At 39.1% G+C, this 18,483-nt stretch overlaps 1 protein-coding gene and 1 long non-coding RNA gene across 2 annotated transcripts in view; one reads left to right on the top strand and one right to left on the bottom strand.

The window, feature by feature from the left end:
• Positions 1–18,483, top strand: part of LOC137183312 (A disintegrin and metalloproteinase with thrombospondin motifs 20) — an 85,747-nt gene that overhangs the window by 51,388 nt on the left and 15,876 nt on the right. The window contains exons 24-28 of the mRNA XM_067590285.1: positions 511–618; positions 3,233–3,397; positions 4,316–4,585; positions 6,746–6,907; positions 7,192–7,368. Coding sequence (XP_067446386.1) covers positions 511–618; positions 3,233–3,397; positions 4,316–4,585; positions 6,746–6,907; positions 7,192–7,368 — 882 coding nt within the window. The remainder of the gene's footprint in view (positions 1–510; positions 619–3,232; positions 3,398–4,315; positions 4,586–6,745; positions 6,908–7,191; positions 7,369–18,483) is intronic.
• LOC137183313 (uncharacterized) lies at positions 10,150–17,583 on the bottom strand. Its single transcript, XR_010928440.1, has 3 exons — positions 17,144–17,583; positions 16,170–16,223; positions 10,150–12,228 (listed from the first exon to the last, which is right to left on the bottom strand). It is a non-coding gene; the product is annotated as an uncharacterized lncRNA (long non-coding RNA).

Below are 18,483 nucleotides of genomic sequence, written 5' to 3'. Positions count from 1 at the left end.
GGATATAGCAAAGCATTTCCACTGAAAATGTACCAAAACATGAGCTGAAAGACACTATAACTCTCCATAGCACCAGCTTAATTTTTGCTGTGAGATTTGAGCTGTGAAACATCTACAGAGGACCAAGTGAGCCAACAGCTGCAGCCAGACCAGTCAGCAAACTTGGTGGTTTAGATGATGAGGAAGACAAGCAGAGCTGAATCATTGCCACTCAACTCCTGATTCTTGTGAGCAACAAAAACTAGGCACTGTAGATCCAAAACCAAACATTATTCACCGAGTACATGACCCAATATTTAAACTCAGAGCCACTTACATTGTTATTACAGTGGATAATTCTGGTGAACTTTGACGACGTTTCCTACCAGACCAGCCTGTGACACATTCTTCAATGATGTTGATGTTTTAGCTCATGACAACTGTTGTCTACTATACTTGTGAATATTTATTTTACTCCCATTGATGTATGACTCATGTATGACTACAGTGTTTGCATGTTTGTGTTTGCAGGACTGCGAAATGCCAGCGTGTCCGTGGGCCTCTCCTGCACAAAGCACACCTCGTCCTGACAAGTCCACTCAGCTCCTGACTCAGTGGAGATATGGCTCCTGGACTGCGGTAAGGAAACAAAAAGCTATCAGAGCACATTACAGTCAGGCGTTTACCTTATACAGTCCAAATAAATATACGAAAGCAATGCAGTTTTTGTTAAATGGTAAACAAGTTCTTGCACTGTTTGGTTCATCTTTGTGGATGTGTAGGTTGAGAGAAAATAATCTGCTGACAAAGAAATATGAGAATATTGATGAAACAGTTTGTATATACTGTATACTGTATACTATATGTGTGTGTGTTTCTTTGTGTTTAATAGCAGAGAACCACACTCTAGTAATGATGGGTCTGCTGCATATATGTTTACAAATAATAGGTTGACATATAGAATTTTACTGTATATCCCAGCATTCCTTCAGATAGTACATACTGTACAGGACCATAATCCTCTTTGGCATTGTCTGTTTTACCCCCTGCTGCATCTACACACTCTCTCACACACACACACCCACATATACAGACACACACACAGGCTTCACTGTCTGGGCAGAGAGGCCCCTCTGTCTGTCTGATGCTTTGCATTGTTACTCGTCACAAATGAAAACCAGATTTCATCTAAACACGAGTCTACGGTTTCTAAGATTGAACCCCGTCTGTCAATCTGAGAGTCAGTGTGAGCTCACATGTCAAAGAGGCCAGCGCCAGTGTGGTCTTACAGACACACACACACAATACACATATACACATGCATACATTCTCCCAAGCAGCGGAACTAGAGTGTCATAGATATGAGTAGGATATTAATGTGCCTATTTGAGCTGGAGCCATTTGATTGCATTAGGTATTCATCCACTCAGAAACGTTAACTATGATGTCCTGTTGAGATGGCGTGGTTTCACCTATAGGTGAAAGATGATCAGGGAGTTATTTGAGGACACCAGCGACGGTAGAGAAATTCCTTAACACATATATTTATGACACCAGGTAAAGAATCCACAGTATATAATTTACATGAAAAGTTAAAGGTATACTATGCAAGATTTGTTAGTTTGGTGCATTCAAAGTTGGCCCTTCCTCCCTAACTCGACCAGGGTGAGCTGAGAGCAGAGAGAGAGAGAGAGAAAGAGAGAGAGAGAGAGAGAGAGAGAGCAGTAGTCGTTGAGCGAGCTAGAGAGTGAATTAAGAGAGCGAGCAGCACTGGCGAGAACAAAGACATGAATCAGATAAATTAAAACCTTTTTCTCTGATTGTTTCATGGCAGTTACATTCTAAAGCACAAATAAACACACCCTCGCCTCCGCACAGCCCTGCAGGATGGTGCTGCATTGCCCAATTTTTTGTGAATGCAGAGCCCCGCCCTTGGTCAAACAGACACACAGACCTGCAGCTCTTTATAGATCCATGACACAGAAACAGAGAGCAGAGCAGAGCAGAGGAGAGAGACGGAGACAGCAATGTAACCTGGTCGCTACGCTGCAAGTCCCGACCTTACATCCTGAATGCTTTTATCGGCTGGGGACTACACACCCACTGCCAAAAGCTTGACACCCAGAAGGGAAAATCGTACATAGTATACCTTTAAGACAGTTACTGTGAAACAAGTTTAATAATCTAATGCAGTGGTGCTTGACACAGTTGTTTATCCCGGATATGAAAAAATGTATAACTTACTGATTCAGTCATCTTAAACCAAGATATTACTGTATTGTGGGAGATCTTCTAACCCACAGGAAGTGATTGAAAATTTTTACTTCACAAGAACTAATGAATCAAAGCATCGGAAACTCATCTTTTTGGACCATGCTGAAAATGTGTTTTACATTTTACATTCCTATTGTATCCTTTCATATGAAACAAGTGGTAAGGTTGGTAACTTCAAATTGAACATAATTGCAGCTTACCGATGACTCACTTGATATTATACAGTGTCTGCGTAATTACATGTCTACTAGAGGTACTATAGATACATGATATATACAGTATAAAGTGTTCTCTCATTACCATTTGGGGCTAACAGTTTGCAGAAATTGTATGCACAGCTTTCCTGGCACAGAAAACCAGCCAGTTTTTTAAAACATTCATTCAAATAACATAACATACTTAACATAGTTTTGAATAGAATTGGTTATAGTGGTTAAACTGGTTATGATTTTAAAGTGATGACATTTTTTTCAGAAGTCTGCTACAGAAAATTACACTTAAGACCATTATTTAAACATGTTTAAATACAATATTTTATCAAAGGCCCTACATCCGTGATTGGTGTTGATAGTACTCTCCGAATCCCCATCTATTTGGATTTCTGCTGTTTGAGTTTTATAGCAGTTTGTTATAAGATGTCTAATTTCTAAATAAGGTCACCTTCATTTAATGTATAGGTCCAGTTTTGGTAAAGGGAAGGTTTATCTTCAGTACTAACAAAGCTACATGTTTGGCTTTAATGAGGTCAGAAAAAAAAATGAGGAAAAAAATAATTGATTTTGCAATTACAGTACTGCTATTAGTTTTACACGCACAGTGGTGAGTCTGTGGGAGTCCAAACAATAAGGAAATAAGTCCAATTTCAACAAAACACGAGAGTTAATGGCATAACATTAAAAACCACATGATATAAACAATTTTAAATTCCATATGAGACAAATATTTATCTCAGCTCTGCTTGTATCTACATGCCCTTCAGTGCTCGGTGTCCTGTGGCAAGGGGAAGCGAGCACGTTATGTCAGCTGCAGAGATGCCCAGGGAGGAGTGGCCGACGAATCATACTGCGCCCACCTGCCCCGGCCCCCGGAGTCCTCTGCCTGCTTCAGCCCCTGTGGTCAATGGCGTGCCGGGGAGTGGTCTCCTGTAAGCAAAACATCTGACACTGTGTCCAATCAATACAGATGTTTTCCAGGAAAGAGACTTGCAGTAATCACTCGGCTCACTTTTCCAACAATGTTAAAATCACCCTGAAACAAAATGGGCATTTGGTACTGCTGTGATTTTGGAGTTAAGTTGTTTTTTTTTGTTTTTTTTTGTGAATGTCAGCCAAAACTCTTCATGATCTTACTAAAAGACCAAGTGGAGTTATTTAACTGACAGTTCAGGAACCAGGGATGATTTACAGTACTATTTTCATGATCTTTTTAACCACATGTTCATGTGAAATGAAGTATAAAAGCTCCAATGTAATTTTTCTCTGAGGACAAAGTCTTAAGTTCATTTAGGGCCAGTCAGCTTAAGCTGATATCTGTTCCCTTTGTACTCACAGTTACAGACTCAAGGGCTTCACATCACAGAGCTTCACATCATGAAGCAATACAATGAAAACAACACCCCCCAAATTTAGACCTTTAAAAATCACATTAGGGAAATTAATGGAAGAAACGTTGGGAAAGGAAGGAAGGGAGTCACAGTGAAAACAGATGGTCAGGTGAGGTCAGCCAGGCATGCAAACTGAAAAAGGGTAAAGATAAAAGATCAGGATAATGTAAAATAGAATCAATAAGTTTTGCAGCCAGTCTACCATATTTCTGCAATACACTGGTCAATTCATCTCATCATTTCACATTAGTCTAGTGAATGGTCCTTAAAGCAATGCAGACTAGTCTATACTTTTACTAGAGTTTTGTGCTATGATAGAGATCAAACACTCTTAAGTGAATTATGAGAATTATAGGAAATAAATGAATTGAAATGAATATGAATAACATTTTTTGCTTTTGAAATTGATAGTCTGCCTCAGCTCCCTTTTTAACCCAATGATTGGCTCTGTCTCCCCAGTGTTCAGTGACATGTGGTGTTGGAAGAACCACCAGACAAGTAGTCTGCTCTAACTACCACCAGCCAGTGGACCAGTCTTTCTGTGATGCAGATGAGAGACCTGCAACAGAACAGGAGTGTACTGCTGTACCATGCTCCTCTGTTTACCACCGTCAGCGCATCAACGACCAGCCCTATGGATATCCTCAGGACCCAGGACACCATCCTGGGCACAACAGCTGGAATGTGCCCTCAGCAGACAACCAGTGGAGGACCGGACCCTGGGGTGCAGTACGTACAGCATGTGATTTTCACAATGCAGTATTTTGTCCAGTGTCAGAGTGATGTTAGAAATTCCATTCAGGATTTGCATCAGTCATCTTTCATTTACAGGAATAAATTTAATCCATTTAATCTGTGACTGATGGGATTAAATGAGTTAACGATGTCAGTTTGCAAAACTAGTGAAGATCTTCTCTTGGAGGCTTATTTACATTTTCTTTATGGTAACAAAATTTAAACTTTCATAAGAAAGTATATACACTCCACAGTCCTTAGCACTGTATGCCTTACAACCTGTGCCATAAGAAAGGGACAGGTTGTAAGTGCTGTGTGGGAACATAGACACTCAGTACTCTATAGCTGCATAACCAAGAAAAGATCTAGTTTCCCTCAGGGTAGAGCCTCGATTCTAAAGCTGAAATCAACTGAGCACGAAGAAACCCAAATGGTTTGAGGCCATTCAGGCGCTTCATGCTCTTGGCTTTGAATCAGGTTGGCACAAATGCAAGAACAATGCTATTTTCGTCAAGCACAAGTTAATCTCTTTGTGTTGAACTCTGTCTAGTAGTTTAACCTCTGCATAGAATCAGCTTATGCTAAAGTAGGTGGATTGGTGCTGTGATGGCTGTTTTCTGTATTTGGTTCTGTTGTGTTTCCCGACCAACCTTATCACAAACACAAGTGAAAAGAGCTTTTTTTGGGGGGAAGGGGCACAACAGACCTTAACAGCATTTTACAGTTGGTACATGAGTTAGAAAAAGGTGTGATTCTTACCAGTACTGTCATCCACAACCACTCGTAGGATGCCTGAGGGTCTTCCTTTTCAGTTGATTAAGTCCCTAAAGTCCCTATAGCCTCTATATGTGCTCTCTCACCCTGAGTTTGTACTTGTGTTTGCCTTTGTGTTTTGTGTTTGTGCTTTCACTTGTGCGTATGCCCAGTTTCATTAAAATGGAGACCAATGTGTTGTGTTAAAGAGGGAATCTGCTCCCTGCTAACAGACAATTGAGTCCATTTTGAATGAAATGCCTTTTTTTTTACCTAATAAGCAGAAATAAGTGAACAGCTGGCTGTTACTTCAACAATAGAGGAGGAGTTTCCCAAAAGCATCTTCAGGCTAAGATGACCTAAGTCCCATTATAAGTTTATGCCCAAGATGCCTTTGGAAAAATGCCTAAGTTATAAAAACTCTATTTTTATGTTAGTAGCTTGGAGATAAATGTTTTAAGGTTTTTTACATCATCTGAAAGCCTCAAGAAGAACATTGCTCTATTCGTTTTATCCCCCCAGCAGAGGCATTCATCTCAGTACACTGTTAAGTCTCATATAATGAACTTGACTGAAGGCACTGCTGTTCATGCTCACTTTGTGCTGTCCTCCCTCACATATATTGTAGAGCACTGAATGTACTCCCTCCCGTTGACAGTGAAGATGTGTTATTTTAATTGGATGCAGAGTGTACCTACCGCTCTGTTGAAGGCTGTGTTGTTCAGAGTTTGAGGTTGTCCTTTGTGGTCTGATGTTTTCCTTCCTAGGAAGATAATTTTGTGCAGTGCAGTTAAGGTTGGGCTTGGTTAAAGTCAGGTATGTTAATATAGTATAGTTGTGTATTGTTTACTTCTACATTCATTACCTTGGAAACACAACTATCCGTGGTAAAACAGTTAAAAAAATGTTCTACAGACTTTTCTCCGGAAGCTTTCAACAAGATCCCATGGACTTCCTCTGCAAATGGAACTTCCTCAGATGTCATCATGTCTCACTTGATGATACTTGGTCATATTTAAGGGGTAGATTATTGTGTCTGTCTTTACCTGACACAAGCCTAAAAATTGAACATGGAAGTCTATTGTATACAGTCGAAAACTCCAAGAAAAGTTTATAAGTGAAGCTTGAGTTAATAATTTTTTATAATATAAAACAAAAAACATCTGTATATCCATACCAAATAAACGTATTTATACTAGGTTGTTTCACCTGAAAAAAAATTGCATCTGTTATATGTTTTTCAAAAGCATCATTTAAATAAATTGATTTCCTGCTCAGTTCCAACAAATAAAAATTAATCCGGATAATCGATCAAATCAAACTAATCATAACCAGTGAGTTATGCATGTTTGTGTGTGCATGTGTTGCAGTCCTCACTGACACACTGTGTGTGCTCTCCAGTGTTCCAGTACCTGTGCAGGGGGCTTCCAGAGGCGAGTGGTAGTCTGTCAGGATGCTGACGGCCGCAGCAACAGCTACTGCGACGAGAGGGTCAAACCTGCCGAGTCTAAGAGCTGTGACTCTGGGCCCTGCCCTCTGTGGAACTACGGTGTCTGGGGAGAGGTGAGGTCAAATTAAGGCTTAGGAACACAGTTTTCATTATTATTTTACACTTAATCATTGTTAACCTTGGTATATTTCCCACACTCCTCTTGTGTTTCATCCTTATCATCTTTTATGTCTTCTCTGTCTGTATGTCTGTCTGTCTTATCACATACTTACACAAACAAGCATTGGTCTAAAAGAACTAGTATTTGGGCCTCAAGGTCAAAGGACTTTGGTCTTGTAATGCAGTCCTGAAGCATTTTAAAAGTATCCTGAAAATCTTTTTTGTTTGTTTGCCTCAGTGCACTCAGACCTGCGGTGGAGGAAGGAGGACTCGCCTGGTGGTGTGTCAAAGGCCCAACGGCCAGAGGCTCAGCGACTACAACTGTGACATCCTGGACAAGCCGCCGGACATGGAGCAGTGTAACCTGCAGCCCTGCCCAGGCTCTGCCTCCTGGCACCGCCGACCATGGAAGCCGGTACGATAGTACTACCTTGTTCTCCTCCAACACTTATCTTCCTCACTGAGGGTGCATCACTGTGAGTAGACATGGTGTGTGCTAAAATTACTTCAGACCTGTGTGCTGAGTGTGTTTTTAACCTAAAAATGTGGGAGATTCAACTGAGCGTTGGGTATCTCGCGCTGCTGTTGGTTATCCAGCTCCAGCCCACCCAGATGGGGCCTGCAGTGGCACGGTGCTGATTAGAATCAAGAAAAAAGGAAAAAAATACACAAAAACACAATGCTGCTCCACTTAGGGGATCATTAAAACCACATGGATCCCATTTTGAGCATAGGCTCCCAATTAAAACCTATAAATCAGGAGAGTGTTGTCCAACAATGCCATATATCTGTAGAGGCATAACACTAGACAATATTTATTTCATATATGAGGCATGAAGTAAATGTTCTATGTTGTTATTGCTGTCTTCACCCTGTATCCGAAGTACACAAGTGTATATTTGTGTATAAGAGTTAATATTATGACCTTTATTGAACAGCAACAAATGACTGTTACTGTATTTTGTATATGTATCTTTGTACAGTGTGATTTTATTTTTCAAGTAGCTAGTTTAAGTTACTGAATATTATATTTAATATTTTTGCTGGTGCTCTTGGTCAGACCTCTCGCATCTCTCTATGAGTAAATACAGTTTGTACAGAGGAAAATATTTTCAAATCATGTTTCATTGGTATTTTTTGATAATGTGTGTTTTTTTTGGTTTTTTTTTACTTACGTTGATATGCAACTCAGAATGGCTTCATGTCTATTAGGTTAAAATATTTTAAATCATCTACATCACAGACATGTCACAGGAGACACTTGTTCTACAAAAGATAAAAACCAATCTCAAAAACGATACTCAAAAAATACATTTAAAGTAAGTGGCTTAAAACGCGGAGTGACTGAAAAATAAACATTGTAGGAAAGCATATATTTTGAAATATTAATGGTTATTATTATCAATTTTCAGTAAAATATATTGTCTGGCTTATATATACAAATAGGAAAATGGGCATAAATGCTGAGAAAATTACACTGTAATTACCATTAGAGCATGTTACTCCCCCTGCTTGTAACTTTGTTGTGGAGATATGTCACAAAAACAATGGCTTTTAAAACTTCTGTGTGGATCAAAACATTTGTTTAGACGTAATCCTAACTTCATATCTGTGAAGTCCATCTGAAATTTAATCCAGTTGCTCTGCAAACAGCCACATGAACAGAAACGGCAACTTTAACATTCAACTCATAGTGACATTGTGATATTTTACCTGTGATTATAATCTGGTGCTATAGAATTTTACATTATATAACGTTGCGTCGTCGGTATTGTGAGTTTTCCACGCTAATTTTATTTATTCTGTTAATGGTAGGCAGCATCAGTGCAGTTTACGGAACATAAAACTGTCAACGCAGTGAATCGAGGTTATCATTGAGTCGTTGTTTTTGAGCTTTCATCACCGTCTATAAAACAAACTAAAGCACACAGATACCTCCTCTTTATGAAATTATGGTCATTTGTTGCTGTGTCACTCTTTATTCCTTTGGCTAGTTTTTGTATTTCTGAAGGATTTTTTTTTTTTTTTCCAAATGAAATTTATTTATTTGTTTACAATAGATTTTAAATTGTTGCAGCTTTAATGTTTTGTTCCCGTTTAGATTGATGTAACACTTTACTTGAATTATTTGTCATTATCAACACATGTCACCTGAACAATCTCTTCTTCAAATTAGTCACATATACATTTACAGAATCAAGGTCAACATCTGTACTTAAAACATGCTTCTGGGCACAATATCAGGTAAACACTATTAGGTCCTGGCAGTGAAGAGCATAACAGTATAATATACTAAAGCTGCAGCTCTATGGTGAATCAGCCAGTATAAAGAGTAAAGAGCATATTTTAGCTCAACAATATTACAAAAAAGCTTATTGCATTTATCTAGTATAGCATTAAGTTCAGGTCAGATTTTTTGTGTGCGGTGACATCTTATCCACATGAACTTCAAGCGTCCTTCAACATCCACAATACTTTTGCCATATACAGTCTGTGTTGGGCTCTAACACTCAGGCAAGCAGTGATCGTGCAGCTTTGCAGATTCAGGCTCCTGCAAACAATTTGTGACCAGTTGTAAAATGTGACATGTAAGCACTCTGACTTAGATTTTGAATAAGGCAACATGAAATTATTGTGACACATATTTCATGTGAAGTGTTGCAGTTCGGGTCTGTATTTATGTCCTCCCCAGTGAGGATGTCTGCAGTCTCCTTCTATGTTCCTTTGCTTCTCTCGTTGTGTGTGTCATTCTCAACCAAGACTTCCACTGCAACCGAAACTCTTCAGCCATGGCAGTTTCCCTCCCACTACTTCATTTGTTTTAACCCTGTGGTGCGCAGCTGCCAAACTCCAGAGGGCAACTTTGCCATATTTTGCATATTTTGGTTCGTTGTTCTTTTTGCTATTTATTTCATTCACATGCAAAAATACATAAAACATGTTGAATTGGCTTTTTTTCCCACTGTAAAGTTTATTAAAGAAACATAACTGTGAAATTTGTGTTGTTTCTCGATGCAATATTTTACTGGCAAACAAAATACAGGTCTGTACCTTTAACAACTTTAGTAATTGCTTTGTACTCTAAAAGAAAGGCACAATTCATGTTCAGGGTTTTAAGGACAAACATAATTGTACATAATTGTACATATCCTACAATTAAAACAAAATAAGACACAGGACACTGCAAAATACTTAAAATATATAGTTTATTTCTTTAGACACAATAGTTATTATCTCATATACAGTAGCTTGATATCACACTAACGTGCACTGGTAAACCATGTGCATGTTTATGCACTGCAATATATAATATGTAGACGAAGTACTGTAAACAGCTTATAGAAAAGACTTGACTTGTAGGTCATTATGGGATATTTTGGTATTTGACCCTCAATTGACTTCGTCCCATTTGGAAGTCTTTTTCAGTAATCCTTGTAATAATTCAGTCTTTGAGGGAATACTGGAAATCTTTTTATAATAGTATCTGTAGTACTTAACATACCTCTGCATAATTTGGTATAAAAACACTGCAGGCCTTTTTCTTTTATGAGTTTTAGCATTTCATTTTGTAATCTCCCCAAGAAAACTTACATGGTCCAAATCAAACTTTGATGGTGGGTGGCACATCTGTTTACCATTGTATTAATGGAGCTCTCTGTAATGCATTTGGCAGGAGACCGGCAGAGTATTACTTTTACTACAACAATAATTGGTATTAATTCATGCTGGCAAGGGTCGTTTAGCTGAGGAGATCCAAAAGCGAGCCGAGCAAAGCCAGTATTTACAGAATACTGCTGATTGAATTACATATGCGATATTGTCCTGGAGGGACTCATTCTTTTAGGAAAAACACATTAAAATATCTTTTTAGAAACACCTGCGTTAGAAGTAATATCAGGTGGTATCATAAAATAATATCTGTAGACCTTACCACGTGCCTCAGACACGTGCCTGTAGTCTGTATTTGTCTATAACCTTTTATTTACCAACGGCAGTGAAAAATGTACCTAATATAGCTCTATATAGTCATAACCTGCAGCGTCAAGTGTTTAGTTTATTAAACTTAATTATGAGGCCAACTTCAAAAATACCTTAATCCATGTAATCTCAATAAATATGAGTAGAAATTACAAAGAACCTTCATACCATTTTTAAGTTTATCAATAAGAAGACAAGATTTTAGGAACTCTGTTAGAGGACAGAGGGGAATAGCATGGCCTGGTGGGGTTCTTGTATTACATAACACTGTCAAAATATTTCTCATGGCTTTAGAGGGTGTCTTACCTTATGTAATGGCCTCTTCATGTAGGTAGTATTCCCCAAATATATTTCCACACTAAATAGAAACATCGAGCAGCGGTAACTCATGAATTAAATCTATAATTGTATCCTTAAAATTAAAATGTCCTGCATCACTGTATGATGTTTAATTCCCTCTTGGAAAAATATTTTGACACAAATACCATTATCCTACCAGCTTGACGATATTCACAAATATGTGTTGCTTTCTAATGAACATTTGATCAAGGAGAGGATTTTTATGTTTGCCATTATTTATATAAGGACAATGATGTTGTTTTTTCCCCCAAATTTACCAATTAAATCTTTCCTTCATTTTGATAATATCCTCTGCAAAATCTGCTTGTTTTTCCCCTGAGAATCTTCATTTTTAATTATGCAGCTTCAGAAACTAAATGATCATCATGATCATCAAAACACATTTGTCATGTATTCAAAAGAAACGACACAAAACAATTACCACATTTATTGCACAAAATTAGAATAGCAGACACATAGTAAAACATAAACTATCAGGAATGTAAATATCATTAACTAATGATAATTACTTTAAAAGCAATGTCGATGTCAAATGTGTGCAATAAGCAACAGTAAGGCTGTGTGTGATGAATTGGCAACCGAGGCACCATTTTGGTAATTTATGCCTGTTTGTTGCTAACAAAAACATACCGTTTCCTGCCGAGAGTGGGTTTCCCATGGAGGGGGCTTGCAGTTGAGTGTCTGTGAACTAATCATGCTGGTTCAAATGAAATCCACATGCACAACATTGACATACTTGACTTTGGCCTGAGGGCAGTGGGCAAGAACATTCTCCAAACCTGTCACCCCTGGGGTCAGATGGTCGTGACATCATTGGGTTTGCGTTTCCTGATCCTGCCCATACGCCAGTCGAGTGTGAGCAATCGAATCGGTGGCGGCTGGAAGGTCCCACTGTGGTCCTTGTGAGCATGGTTCTTGTCATGGCTTTAATTTAAATCTGCGTGGGGAGATAATGTTTCATTTCGGCCTTAAAGAGAAAGCAAAATAGTTCAGTTGATGATTTGCTGGTCAAAAGTCAAGCACTGTTGCCCACAGATTTTGGCAAACTATTAAAACATAGTGGGCAGAAAACCAGACGCTGCGAGATGTTATTCATAATATTCAGATCACAGTGTGGCTTTCACATCAGCAATGAAAGCCTCTTTTAGTTCAAGCAGTTGGAAAGCATGAAGAAAAGAACATGCCACACAGTATAGTGAGCAGTTAAAACGTGATATTAATGCTGTCTCTGTTGGATCAAAGCCCCATCTGAAGTAATAGGAGTTACCACATTGAGTTTGTGTAGGCCATTGGAAGATATTAAGAGAGGAGTCCATCTAGTCAGGGTATATGTTGTTTTGTGGGTGATCCACGCTAAGAACAGATGCACTAGACCAAATGAGAGGAGACAGGGCGTGAAGGTCTGGAAGCATTTAGGTTGGTCTACCCCAGGCTCATCGAATATTAGGGAACATGGCCTGACTTTGACACAGGTTGAGAGCGTCTGTTTTTCCTCAACCTGCTGGTGGAGTATTCTAAAGTGGTTTTAGGCCTGTAGGAGACGCTTCTCAGACTCCACTTAAACGTATATTCTTCTCGCACGAGGCTACCACCTCAGACTTGATGGGGCCTGGTCTTGTTTGGGCCTGTCGATGCTATCGAGTTGATGGAGTGAAAAGGAGTTCGTGGGACTCGCCATCTCTGTCAAAGAGCTTTTTCCCTCTTATGGGAGAAACCGTGATAGATTATGTGTCCCACAAGATTTTTCTTAACTACTTCAAGTAACAGGGGGCTAATAGTAATTTATTTTAGCTCTGCCTTACATGCAAACATTAAGTTGCTGGTGTTTTAGCTTCTCTGGAATTTATTCACACTGTACTTTTTGCATCTGCTGTACTTATAGACGTGAGTTAGCTACTGTCAGGTCAGCTTTTACTGGTTCTTGGTCAATATTAGCGGGACCGCTGGACTACAGATGGTGAGGACATTCCAGTATGTAAGTCAGTTGTTGAAGTTGCAGTATTTCTCAGTCTTTTCGTTTAATACCAAAAGATACAAACATTCAAAGGAAAAATGCACCCTTGAGTTTTTGTGCACTGTATTTTTAATGATTTGTGATGTTCAATGTGCACTAGGAGGTGTTTTGTGAAGAAGTTTAGTTTAAAATATATACATTTTTCCAATATATATATAAAAAAATTTTTTTGATGCACTTACTGTAGTTTCAGCAGTTGTTTAAGTGACAAGACTGTCAAGGAGGCACTGTATTTTATGTCACTGACCACTTCATGATGCATTTGGGTCTACTTCCCTTCCCTTGAGTGTTCTACAAGGAGATCCTCCTTGTTGAGTCAAAGGGGTTGAAACTAAAACCTAATGTTTATTATTGATGTCGTAGACTGTTGAAAATCAAAATACTTTGTCGCTGTGCTGGAAATGTATTGACCAAACAGGGTACATCAGGGATTGGATTGATGTTTGTATTTATCTACTTATTTCCTCATTGAGACAGTGTTCGAGTGAGTTTTTCATTTTGTCAAGACTTCCATCTGTGGACTTGGCTGAGACCAGGCACAGGGTTTGCAGAGCTTCTTAAAGGGACAGTGTGAGGGAAGGAGTTGTGTGTAAAACAGAGTAACATTTTGGTAAACACTTCAATTTGCATTTAAATACCAAAAAAGTTAAATGTCAGCTCCATAATACTACCCTAAAAGGAATGTTATAAATACTGTGTGTGCTTGGGGATATGCATGGTAATGAGACACACACACACATTCACACAGCAGTTGTAGAGCTTTAATTTACACCATTAAAAACAGTGTAAAACTATAATATTTTCCTTATTCTTCTTGTATCACTTGCTTTGTTCTTTTTTTTTTGTAAATATAAATGGAAGGGCAAGATCTTTCACTTCACTGAACTTTTCCATACTTATCCATGTCTGCAAGCTGTGGCAAGCTGGTTGCTATGACAGATTAGAAAAGCAGCTGGGTAACATTTAGCAGGAAGAGGGAGTTAGACTTGGATGTCCTGTGTCAAAGGTGACTACTACTTTATGACTTTATGGCTGGCCTGCTGTTTGCGTTTTTCAAGAATTTGCTGTATTCAGTCTTTTCTTTAGTGATTCTTCTTTTTTTTCCCCCTCATCTGCAGCATAGCACTCATCTGAGCAGTGCTGGATGTTTCAGTAAAACATGGTAATGGAAAAAGCTCTCAGTGGAATGTTTAGACAGGCGGAAAAACTCTGCTGTTTTGTCATTTGGTTTTGACTTATGGTTGCTTGGTATATCTTCTCTGAGTGGTGTTGACTTAAAAAGGAAACTGTGTTGAAGAAACTGTATATGCCTACTCAACCGGTTGTTTATTTAACTCTTTTGAGATGGCAAAGTCATACTTTGGCATGGAGCACAGAATATGCTGTTTAGTTTTAGCTGACTATTCGTTTCCAATCAGAAGCATGCTGTAGCTCCTGCAGCTGACAGTCTGTCAGGAACTACACTGACAGAGACAGGAAATAATTTCCACATCATACAATCAACTGCATCCTGGGATGAATAATATGGCAAAAATCAACTTGTCACATCTGTAATTCAAAAGTAGTTGCTGTACCTTTTACTGTAAAACATAATATGCATATATTCTGCATTTGCATATGTTTGCATATACTTGTTTTTGTTGAATTAATCTTATAATTGCTATGGTCGACATGTCTTGTAGGATTGATTATAGGCAAAGTTAGACTGAAATGAGTTGGACGTACAAATGTTAGGATTTCACACTGCTCCTCTGCTTGGTTTCAAACAAGTCTGGGTGGCTATTTTGGCCTGATGGATAAAAGATCTATGACTCTTGACATTCCTCTGCCCCATGACGCCTCTCTTACCAGCTGTTACCATGTTGACAACATGTGTTGTTTTGACTTCTGTCTTTGAAACCTCCCTGCAAAACAAGACCATGAACAGAGAAGCAGCCTGAATGTTCTGTGACCCTTTATCTTCCTCCCTTTTGTCTCCTTCTTTTCTTTGATCTACAGTTTAATCTATGAACCAGAGAACACACTGACACTGGTATAGATATAACACAAGGCGTGAAACTATCTTAAAGTGCTTTCAGTTCCCAACTATCACTTAATTTGGTGAATAGATTATATTTTGCATCATAAATTTAGATTTTGCATGGGCATGGCTGCCCATAGAGCAGATAGCATTGTTTGAAGATACTGTATCTCACAACCTTGACAACATGCAGCCCAGGGTATAATTCTAGACTCCCTTTACACAGTCTAAACTTGCAAGTTTGTTCTTGCTCGGGGTCAACACTGAGCTCCTTTGAAGAGTGAGGGTAACTACAGTTAGCATATGCTTGGTATTACCATCCTCTTGCATTGCAAGCGTGCTGCAATGTGATCGGAATTCGACCTTGGCGTTCACATTTTAAGATATGGTCTCACTTATAACCCTCACATGTAGCATACATACAAAAACTTTCATTTAAAACAACAATGTTAAATACATGATAGTTTATCTTCATCACCGATCTGCCAAAATCTGACATTGTGTCTTTTTATTTGTCAGATCCAGCATAAACCAGGGTTTACAAAACACTGAAGTCTGCTTTATCACCAAAAAAACAACTTTTATAGCATGATTATAGCTCTCACAGTAATAAATGTCTTCATACATGCTTGAGGCCATTGTGATCAGCGAACAAATAAATGCACATTTGAACGCAAAGCAGAGCCAAAGTGGTTAGTCGGTTTTGTGGAATTTACATTCTCTCTATGAGGTGCTGTACAGTCTTAGCTGCTTTGATTGACATATTGGCTGAGTGACAGATATTTCAACTCTAGACAAGTCTCTCTTGGATACCTAACAGTTTCCATGTGTCCTATTGGCTTACCTGTTTGCAGTCAAGTAGTGGGTGGGGTCATCTTGAGGTTGCCGCCTGCCAGTCCTAGACAAAGACATTGGTGCTCAAAAAAAAAAGAGTATCTAATATCAATCTTATTATCCTGTTAGAAATTATCCGTAAGAATCATATTTTATTCATTTGATCAAAATCAGACATCTCTGCTTAAAACTTCCCAGGCTGTTTTATGGTTTTATAGCATACAGAAAAGGCATGAATTAACTGGATCTGGTTTAGGCACTCAATTATGTGATTTGTTCCAGAACTGTGAAACTCTATCAAATCAAGAATGCCGCCCTGGGGCCATTTAGCAGAATAATTAGGAGCTGCCTGTTCATTATGTGTGGTTTTAAATATCAATTATGTCTTTTTCTGCAGAACTTTTGCTCTTCTTGGCGAAACTTGTCTTCACAAAAGCTGTTTCACTTGGCTGATTTTCAACTTTGCGCCACACTTAAACCGTTTGAGTCATTCCATTTTATAGTAATCCACATTATGCCTAGATGAGCCTCATCGGATTATACTAGATTTAACCCACCTAATCATGTGAAATTAATTGCTGGTACAACGTGGGAAGGCAAATCTGTCTCAGGACTGTTTCATTTCCCATGTGACTTCTTTTGATTTATGCGTTGTTGTTTTTTTCTTTCTCATGTTAAAGTGACTTGGAGACTTTTAACGTATATTAAAAACATAATTACACCTCAGCAGCATATTAGACTAACACCAGCACACCAACAAAACCTCTTTAAATTTGACATAACATAACATATGTATATGTAAATATATGAAAATGCTCAGTAGTGTGCCAGTTTCCAAAGAAAAAGCAAATAACCACATTAAAATTGGACATTCTCCAAATGCAGGCATTACTATTTTTTTAAGTAGGAGAGAAGAGAGCAGCTAGACAGTGAGTTGTCAGACTTGTAGCAGCTGGAAGTAACCGATAAGTGGAATAGCCTTACCTGAGTGGGTGCTGGTGAGTGAGGCAACCCAGCTGTCGATCGGTGAAGCAGAGGTCCCTGAGTCCTTGCCCTCTTCTTGCTCTCAGAGGTGAAGCTGTCCTCTGGTCCCACGCACTGTGCCAGCTCTCTGTGCTCTGCGTTACCAGCCCTGATTAACTAATGGCTGACAGATGAGGTTGGCAGGGTAGAGGGAGGAGCACATCGCCATATAATGTCTTTTCTCCCTCCGTTAAAATGCAGATACAGTTCAGCTGGGGCAGCATAGCCCGTATGGCTGCGTTTTCCTTTCTTCCTCCCTTTTTTTTTCCTCTTTTTTTCCCTCCTTCTTTTACAGCAGTAAGGAGGGGCTAGCCCCCCTCATCACCCCCCTCAACATGTTTGCCTGTCTCTGCTCTTGTCTGAGGTAGAGGGAGTTCTGTTATCATTTTTGAGTGAGTGTGCAGCGGGTATGTGAATCTGCCATGCTCAGGACCAGTCACTCAGCTCTGGCCCAGCTTTGATGTTCATCGTCAGCTGAGCCAGCCCTGTGTTTAAAATGCCTCGGTAATTACAATGTGTATCATGCATGTGTGTGCAGTGTCAACCACTGCCCGCACCACACTTTAGAAGAAAAGGCTGGAGGTGGCTTTGTTTGAGGGGTTGAAATGGATACATGGAGGATTGTGCAACTCAAACCTTGATCGGTAGAATTATTGAACTGGGGGAAAAGTCTTTCAGCTCAGAAAAGAAGCTCAAGACATAACTGCAAATGTAGGTTCTTTCATTCTACGGTCATCTGTAGTATGATCAGTACCATGAGCACTCAGGGGAAAAAATCGTGTGTTTGGTGTTATGCAACATTCTGAGATCATAATTAGGGGACAATGCAATATTATGTTTATTATCTGGACTGGAAAATATGCTAAGACAAAATGTAACTCTCCTTGTCTTGTGTATTCGATTCCAGCACCCCATTTTAGAGTGGCTTTGTATAGGGGCGCTCACTCGTCAAGCAGAAATAGCGGGCACCCTAATTGCTGTCTGGTCCAATGGGGACCGAATACTCTAGAATATTTTCATCTACCATCTCAGGCAAAGGCCTTTGTCAGGGCTTTCATCAGGGTGTCTGGTTTTTATTCATTGTTTTTTTTTTTTCCTCCTTCGTTGTCGTCTCGCTAGCTTTCCTGAAGAATTTCTAAGTTCCTTATTGATACCAGATGATTGTCTCACCGTGCGCATGCATCTGTGTTTCACTCTGTATCAGCAGCTCTACAGCAGCTCTAGAAGTAATTCCACTGTTTACAGGTTAAATAGTTGGCTGCATTCCATCAGCGTGTGAGTGTTTGACAAAGGGTTTTGGT

The sequence above is a fragment of the Thunnus thynnus genome, chromosome 5 (genome assembly GCF_963924715.1).
Source record: "Thunnus thynnus chromosome 5, fThuThy2.1, whole genome shotgun sequence".
In the NCBI taxonomy this organism is placed as follows: Eukaryota; Metazoa; Chordata; class Actinopteri; order Scombriformes; family Scombridae; genus Thunnus; species Thunnus thynnus.
This window is presented reverse-complemented; position numbering and strand designations above follow the sequence as displayed.